The following is a 9,247-nucleotide window of genomic DNA, read 5'->3' on the forward strand; positions in this document are numbered from 1 at the left end:
CTCGCAGACCGCGTGTAGAATTCTTCGTGACTAACTTCTCCTTGGGCGTTATCGCTAATTTGTTTGCAGTACGCACACAAAATATCTCTGCAATAATAGGACTGCCTGAAACTTCTTCTGACTTCTTCGTAATTCTCGTCGTTCGTTGCTATTTCGTGCACTCCTCTCTCTGTGTGTCTCTCTCCTTCTATTCTCCCTTTATATAGTTGGTGATGCCGCGTCACGTGACTTTCCAATCGTTCACGCCTTTTTGCTAGTAAGTGCATCATATGACTTTTACAACCGTTTTCATTGGCTCCGCCTCTTTAATTAAATTATCAAGCGCTTCACTTAAATTTCTAATTACCAATTCGTATCTCGCATTCACGTCTGTAACAATATGGATCATGTTTTCTGATATAGTCAACATAACTGTACCCGTCAGGCATTGCCGATTTTACAGAAATATCATTTTGATGTCCATGCCATGTTTCTGTTAACACTAACACATCTAGTCCATCAACCAGGAGTTCATACACATCACTTGATTTGGATACAATTGATCTGATATTTAATAGTCCTAGGCATATTTTACCATCATTGAAATTGTCATCAAAGCTCAGCAATCTATTGACAAAGCCGTTTGATGAACCTTCATTTTTACACAAATCATCTAATTTTCCGTCCCCTTCATGAACTTTATGATCTTCCACCTTCCAACCGTCCCCCTTATTCTGTATAAAAAACCTTGTTGACATGCCGCCTCTTTCGCTTTAGCATCAGTCACCAAATTCTTCAGTTCACTCCTTTGTTTGCGCGTCAAATCATTACACAATCTGATGTTCTTTAAGTTATCTTCCAATGACCTAATTTTAGAAGCATGCTTTAAAAGATCCCCCTTCGTACCTAGACTATCTAACTTTATCAAGACCGAACGAATCACCGATTCATTCTTTTTACCCAATCTAAAGACCTTCTCAATATCATTATCTGACATGTCTTTTTAAATGTGCTTGAATATCTTCATCACAAGTTCACGATCGTTTTGATTTTCTTTCTCTGGCAAGTTGAAAATCACTAGATTCCTTTCTCTTTCTTTTATTTCACTGGCTTCGTTCAAGGTCTTTTGGACGTTTTTGACCTGATTATTTATAATCTCTACATTTTTCGTAATGTTTTTCTCAACGATGTTCGCCCATGAAGCTTTCAAGTCACTTTTGAGGTTGCAAATCTCATCGACCATTTTTATATCCTGTTTTTCCAACACAGTCAAATTATCATCATTTTTAGTGATCATGGTTTTAATTGTTTCTAACTGAGTCTGAACCGCAATGTTTATTTCTTCAATTTTCTCATGAAAATTGTTTACAACCGACTTTACCAATTCCTTTATATTATCTTGGGCTTTCAGACATTTTTCACAAAACCATTTAATGCTATTTTCACTGTTCAGTATCGACACTATTTCTTCATCAATATTAACACATTTAGCGTGAAATAAATATTCACAATAATAACATTTAACGGTTTGGTTTACGCCGTCTTTTGTTTTTACGACTATGCATTTTACACACTTTGTAGACATTGTTAGTTCAGTTCAAATTTTTTGTACAGTCTGATTTTATAACAAGCAAAGTAACGTGGAAATGCAATTCAACTTTTGAAACAATACAACTCACAACATAAATAATATGACTATCCTATAACACTTACAACTTTTACCTCGTCAATTTACTACGAATTTAGATTATAATAAGTGAAAAATAATTAATGTAACCCAAAATCAACCACAATTAACCAACGAAAAATTTATATGAGTGTATTCAGCAGAATTTTATCAATCCAACGCAATTAAATTTAATCGACAAACTTTATTATAAATTCAAAAACTAAGAGAAAATACGGAGCAAAATGAATTCGACCTAACACCACAGAGCCGATATATTATATATATATATATATATATATATAAACTATATATTATATATATATAAAATATTCTAAATATTCTATAAACAATTCTGTAAAATAATGGTCTTTTACCAATATATATATATATATATATATATATATATATATATATATAACAATATTCTATAAATTCTACCGAATGTTTGGCGTTAATATGTTTGTAGTTCGTTTTTTCGATTTTTCTCACTAAAGTTTTTTGGTGAACGTTTAGTTTATTAAAATTCAAAATAAAATTATTTTCCGAATTCATGCTGCAAATAAGGCCATATTTCGATTCCTAATGAATCATCATCAGTGCGATTTAGTTTATATAGGGAAATATTCACTTTTTCAAAGTGAACTTAGATGGAAATTAGGTGTCAGATTTCTTTAAACCATCTTCGTTGGTTTCCTTTTCTTCATCGATAGCATCATATTCTTCTTTGGCACTATTAACAATGCTAGTTTTTATTACTTCTTTGTTTTCATTGTTGATTAAGCACCGGGTTGGGAGTGATGTTGTCATTTTTTGTTGTATATTTATTTTTGGTTTATTGATGTCAATAAAGACTGCTTCTGAAATTTTAAGATGCGTGTAGTTGGTCTTCTGGTATATTACTTTGATGTTGCTGTCGAGGATTTCACGGCTTATAGTGATTGAGGGTGTGGAGTTCAAATGAGATTTGATAGCACCACTAGGTTTATGCATCGTAAGCCTTCTGGTAAGTGTGGTAGTAGTAATCCCAATATATGAGTCATGTTGACGTGCACAGCCGTCAAAGGGGCAATTAAATTCATATATTACGTGATTACGCTTCAACACAGAGTTATCTCTAGGACTACAGTTGTTTTTCAGTATTAGGTGAGACGTCTTTTTATAGTTGTAATAAATTCGGAGTTTAACTTTACTATTTGGGTTGGTTATTGTGACATTTTTATTGTTGATATGTTTAAGAATACCTTCATCTACTTTGTATGCAGTTAACATGTAATTTCTGTAATACAAGATGGTGTCGTTATTTTGATTGTTAATACCATCAATCAAAATCATGGATTCAAAGTCAACATCAACAAAACCAAAGCAATCAACACTATTGAACCCATCCAATCCACAGCTACTGGACGGTGTAGAGCTGGTGAAGGTAACAATTCAATCAAGTGTCAGCAGTGTAACCAGTGGTGTCACAAACGTTGTTCAAAAATAATTGGTATTTTATCTAAGTGTCCAATTTTGTTTGTCCTGCTTGCATCAATCCACAACAACTAATACGAAATGGCACTGTTTTTGTGGCCATTAAGGTAGAGAAAGTCTCATCGTTTCAGTATCTAGGAGATGTTCTGGATTGTATTGGAACAGCTGAAGCTGCCGTTCGAGCACGCATACGTGCAGCATGGAATAAATGGCCTCTGTATTGATGCGGCGTGACATCCCACTACCACTACGATCAAGACTTTATAAATCTGTGATACGTCCGGTGTTGTTATATGGTGCAGAAACATGGCCAATGACAACCAAACTGGAACAACAACTTCAGAGGTGGTTTGGTCATGTCAAACGAAGTGAAAACAGTGCCATAACTTCTCTTGCAGATGTTTAAGTACCTGGCTCACGTTCCAAAGGCCGTCCAAAGTAGTCCTGGTCGCAAACAATCGAGCAAGATATGAAAGCTCAAAATTTAAATGAAAGGATACAACTGATCGTCTAATTTGGCGCAAAAAGTTGATGGCAGAGAAAACAACGTCCTACCTCGGGAAACAGGGTCTCTGGACGCTAAACGAAGATTGATTTGAGAGAGGTTGGATATTGGATGTCATCAAACTCGCTCAAGCTTAATGAATGTAAAACGCAGTTACTACCGGTGGGGTACATGGCAGCAGATGTCGAAACTTGATTTCTGTTCAGTTTAATATTTTAATATTTTATTTATTCATCAATTCAAATCAAACAATTGTAAGAAATGAAAATGATACGGAGATCAAAAAAGAAAAGATTTTATGATAGACCACCGTTAAACAGAAAAATTTCATTTAAAATAAAGAAATAGACATTAATACAAACAGAACTTTAAAATTAAACTTGCGTACAGGCTACAAAAAATATTGACAATATTATGGATTGAAACAGCATAAAAACATTGACACGTAGTTCAGCGAATAAACCAATAAGAATTCGTTATTGACAAAGTATAAAAAAAAGAATACAGTTCAATGATATTATGATGATCGTTTCCACATACAAACACGAGCTTATACATGTTTACATATAAACACATTTTTACACATGCACACATATGCGCACATACACACACATTTATACATTCCTAATTCTATATTTCTGTTCAGTTGAGATGGGAGATGTAAAGATATCATTATCTGCAACTGCATCAAACTTGGGAGTTTTACTTGATAACAATTTATCAATGAAAGATCACATTAAGAAGATATATACATTAAGTAATATTTATTTAAGAAACATATATCGAATCAGACATTCATTGGATAGATCGGCACTGGTGACGCTGATTCATCTTTTATAACATCGCGAATTGACTACTGCAACGGTCTGTATTATAAACTTTCAAGAAGGTCAATCGCTCTTCTTCAGTCGATTCAGAACAGGGATGCAAAATTGGTAACTGGCAAAATGAAGTTTGATAACATGACGACGCCCATCCTGGAGGAACTACACTGGTTGACAGTAGATAAAAGAGTAACCTTTAAAATCGCTGTAACTGTGTTTAAATCACTGAATGGGATGTCACCAGAATATCTAGTAAACAAGTTTTCAAAAAAATGTATGTGTCATCTCATCTACTGTCAGATGATACTACGAAATTGTTTCTGAAAATTTTGAACGATAGTTGCTGAGTTTGCCATAGTCTCTAAAGTATTTGGAATAGCAACGTGTCGATATTCAGCCTCTGTGTCCATTTAAGGAGTTTGACAAATTTAAAGCGTTGAACTGTAGAGCGTGGCGTGATTTTTTTAGCGAACTACAATTAGTAAACACGTTTTAAAGGATTGTCAAAAATTGTATACTTCCTACAAACTTAACAGCATTATGGCGTGATTTTTCGTTTCAAACCAATCAGCGTTAAAAGGAGGTCTTAAAATATGTATTCACAGTTTTTCATTATTTAATTAATGACCTGGCATATACGCTGATGAGAATGTATGGAAAGAAGCCTATAAATACAGACTGAAAGTCGTTTATGATTTTGTTTTAAGTTTAGTTTAATTTTGTTTTTAATTTAATATTAATTTAATTTATTATAATAATTTAATAGTTAAATTTAATATAGAAACATTCCGTTGCGGTATTAAGTTGCGTTTGATAAGTTTTAAATTTATGCTTTAATAGAGCCTTATGGAGTTTCATAAGGTTAGTAACTTCAGCAACTATCTTTCAGTTTGAAAGATAGTTGCTGAAGAATGTGCCATTGTTACGGAAAAGAAGTTGTAATTTTGTTTTGATGAGTTTGAAAAGTAGTTATCGAATATGACATTGTTCTTAATAGTTTAGTTTGGGTCCTGGGTATGACATAAAACAGCATCCACGCTGCCTTGCGTGCTTTTGAGTGAAAGGCTAGGCCCACCGCTTACAACTGGTGGTTGTCGTCAGGATGGGTGTCCGGATGTAAAAACTTTTCCTGTTCAGTTTGTAAAGCTGGTGAAGGTAACAATTCAATCAAGTGTCAGCAGTGTAACCAGTGGCGTCACAAACGTTGTTCAAAAATAATTGATACTTTATCTAAAGTGTCCAATTTTGTTTGTCTTGCTTGCATCAATCCACAACAACAAATTCGAAATAGCACTGTTTTTGAAGCCATTAAAATAGAGAAAGTCACATCGTTTCAATATCTAGAGGAAGTTCTGGATTGTACTGGAACAGCTGAAGCTGCCGTTCGAGCACGCATACGTGCAGCCTGGAATAAATGGCATCTCCTTGCCTCTATATTGATGCGGCGTGACATCCCACTACCACTACGATCAAGACTTTATAAATCTGTGATACGTCCGGTGTTGTTATATGGTGCAGAAACATGGCCAATGACAAACAAACCAGAACAACAACTTCAACGAACCGACATGAAAATGCTCCGATGGATGCAACGAATTAGTCTGAAGGACCACATCAAATCTACCGAAATCCTGCGTCGTGCTAGTTTAGATGATATATAGGACGAATGCCGGCAACACCGTCTGCGGTGGTTTGGTCATGTCAAACAAAGTGGAAACAGTGCCATAACTTCTCTTGCAGATGTTGAAGTACCTGGCACACGTCCCAAAGGCCAACCAAAGAAGTCGCAAACAATCGAGCAAGACATGAAAGCTCTAAATTTAAATGAAATGGATACAACTGATCGTCTAATTTGGCGCAAAAAGTTGATGGCAAAGAAAACAACGTCCTACCTCGGGAAACCGGGTCTCTGGACGCAAAACGAAGATTGATTGACTTAGAACACCAAAATAAAGAACATATAGTCTTAATAATTACAGCTTTACATATGTAGATGTTTTGTAGTTATCATCATAGACTTAGAAAATATTTTTAAAAGCTAAAGAAGCCTTATTTTCTTTAAGAATTAACAGGGTATACATACATTCCCTAAATGGCTGAACAGGATCTTTATAAAAAAATTTAAAGATTCTATACATTAAAATTTTTGTTATAACTAGATGAGAAATTAAACCGCTGAACGCTGCTGATCTAGTACGAGTTTCTCAGTGAAATGATAATTCTTATTGTTATTTATATTGCAAAGTATACATAAAGTATGTTTTTATATATGTACACTATATAAGTATGTATGTTTTATATATGTATACTATACACACAAACATAAATATATATATAAATATATATATATATATATACACATCAATGCGGTTGATTCATTCTGAATCGAAATATGGCCTTATTTGCAGCATGAATTCGGAAAATAAGTTTATTTTGAATTTTAATAAACTAAACGTTCACCAAAAAACTTTAGTGAGAAAAATCGAAAAAACGAACTACAAACATGTTAACGCCAAACATTCGGTAGAATTTATAGAATATTGTAAAAATTATGGTCTATTACCAACATATATATATATATATATATATATATATATATATAATTTGATATATGCTTTATTTTGTTAAAATCTGTTGAATTTCAAAATAATGAAATTGTGTGCATTATTTTTGTTTAAAGGATGAGCGGGAGGCTAGAGGGAGAATGTTAGCCGAGCAAGATGCTGCCTACCAAGAATCATTGGCACTAGATAGAGCTAAGGTATTCATTCAATCTTCTTTTATATTGTAGTACAAATTGAAATCATTATTTTCCGACTTGCTGTTCTTAATCCTAGTTGTGATTAATATTTTATTGATACTGAGTTCGGTGCTGTAAAATGTATTTGCCCGATTTCTATCTGTTCAGTTTTTTATATTTTTCTCCAATTTTTCTATAAATTTTGACAAAGGAAAAATAGCTCAAAAATGTGAAAAAATTCAAGAGGACATGTTTTTGTTTGACTTAAACAGAGCAATACCTAAAAGAAAATTTTTGGCTGAAATTTGCATAAGATGAAATGGATATAAGCTTTGATTACTTATAAAATTTGCGAAACAATGCGTTGTTATCGTTAATTAATATTGCCGTTTCTACTATTTGCTAGGCCGACTCAAAACGAAAAGAGCTGCAGGACTTGCAGAAGATGATGATGGAACAGAAGGAGGAGGAGATGCAAAGGCTTCACAAATTAAAAGAAGAAGAAGAAGAAAAAAGGGTTACTGTAAAAATTGTTCACTGCTTTCAGTAATTAATTTTCAGTTTCAGGTTATTTATATCAGGACTAGCAAAAGTATTTCAGAGTTTTACTTGTTTCTTTACCAAGAATTAAGTTTTTTTTTCAAGATTTTAGAAAGTATTTACCAAAAGGTTTGTGAAGATTATTTAACAACTCAAGAATGGGGTAATTTGGTAAAGCATACAAATTAAACGATTCTTACATTTTAAGTTTTACAGGTCTTTCAATCACAATTATTAGAATAGAATTAATTTTCAAAGATATTAGCTTTGAAGCAAAGTACTTTTATTAAAGACAAACAAACGTTTTTAACCTATAAAGCGAATACGGTTATTTATTGAAAAGTTGTAGTGTCTGTCTCCAGCAGCTCAGATAGGAAAAAATGTTTGTCTTTTACAAGCATTTATCTATATAAAAAAAAATTTTACCAACTCAAGAAAAAAAATTGAAAAGTTTGTAAGCATAAGAGAGTTTATAGATTAATACTTTCTTATTTTTATAATTTGCAATGCGACCAAGTAGATCAGTTCAGTGGATCTTTATAGAACAGTTTACAGCGATTTTAAAACTAGCGATTTCCACGTTGCATAGGTGTTAGAGTTGAGTGAACATTTTTCTTACACTTTGATTGTGTTTTTTTGTTGAATACTTTATGTTAATTTTATTTTCATAGCGTTCATTATATTATACTTATTGTTATTTAAATTATTAATTGTTATTTAAATTATTAATTGCCTTTTCGTGCTAGACGACTTAGACTACCGTGAATAAATATTGTGTGGCATTAGTGATAAATAAATTTCAACGCATCCAGAACGCTGCTGCCAGAAGGATCATCGGCCTGAGCAGCAGAGTGTCGGAGTCGGAATCGATTTTTTTAGGGACTGGAGTCGGAGTCGGATTTTTTAAACCGACTCCGGAAAATGTTATATATCTTTTCAAAAAATTTAATTTTTTTTCTGAAATTTTTGTTAAATATTGTGTTTTTTAGAGAATAAATATATGTAGCTATAAGTAATCATCTTTAATACTTAAAATAAATGCTAATAAAATTACATGTTTTTTTCAGTATGTTGTAAAACATAAAAATAAAGTAATTTTACTAAGAAAAACAATTACATTGAACTTACTTTAAGTGTTGATTTTAAGTGTTTTTTTAAGTATTTTTTATTTAGCAGTGATAAAAAGATGAAATTATGATGCAAAAGTTGAAATTTTTTTTTCTGGAATTCGGAAGTCGAGAGTTGGAGTTGGAAATTTTTACCCGGAGTTGGAGTCGGATTATTTTGAGAGACTGGAGTCGGGTATTTTTCATCTGGCTCCGACCTACTGATGAGTGCTGAGCAGACAAGCATGTTGTCGATTGGTTAGAAGGCCACAGTGATATTTAGTTATAAACCGAATTGGAGGTGGTGGGTCAGTTAGGTGTTCACGGTCGTAGTTATAAATATCTGTAAGAGGTCTTTTATCTTAACAAGATACTTGCAGATGTGGCTTACGCTCTTTGTTCAATTTCTTT

The 9,247-nt window shown here is 33.0% G+C and overlaps 3 protein-coding genes across 3 annotated transcripts; 1 reads left to right on the top strand and 2 right to left on the bottom strand.

The window, feature by feature from the left end:
• Window positions 1-338: 338 nt before the first annotated feature.
• On the bottom strand, window positions 339-737 carry HELRODRAFT_168119 (hypothetical protein; the record flags this gene model as incomplete). Its single annotated transcript, XM_009013799.1, has 1 exon — window positions 339-737. The coding sequence occupies one exon, from the start codon at window positions 735-737 to the stop codon at window positions 339-341; it is 399 nt and encodes a 132-aa protein (XP_009012047.1).
• Window positions 738-982: 245 nt separating this feature from the next.
• On the bottom strand, window positions 983-1,564 carry HELRODRAFT_168120 (hypothetical protein; the record flags this gene model as incomplete). Its single annotated transcript, XM_009013800.1, has 1 exon — window positions 983-1,564. One exon carries the CDS (start codon window positions 1,562-1,564, stop codon window positions 983-985), a length of 582 nt encoding a protein of 193 aa, XP_009012048.1.
• Window positions 1,565-5,296: 3,732 nt separating this feature from the next.
• On the top strand, window positions 5,297-9,061 carry HELRODRAFT_168121 (hypothetical protein; the record flags this gene model as incomplete). The annotated part of the gene is made up of 5 exons (XM_009013801.1): window positions 5,297-5,311; window positions 7,131-7,211; window positions 7,597-7,707; window positions 7,758-7,859; window positions 8,966-9,061. The coding sequence occupies 5 exons, from the start codon at window positions 5,297-5,299 to the stop codon at window positions 9,059-9,061; spliced, it is 405 nt and encodes a 134-aa protein (XP_009012049.1).
• Window positions 9,062-9,247: the final 186 nt, after the last annotated feature.

This window comes from Helobdella robusta (assembly GCF_000326865.2).
Source record: "Helobdella robusta unplaced genomic scaffold HELROscaffold_12, whole genome shotgun sequence".
Taxonomy (NCBI): Eukaryota; Metazoa; Annelida; class Clitellata; order Rhynchobdellida; family Glossiphoniidae; genus Helobdella; species Helobdella robusta.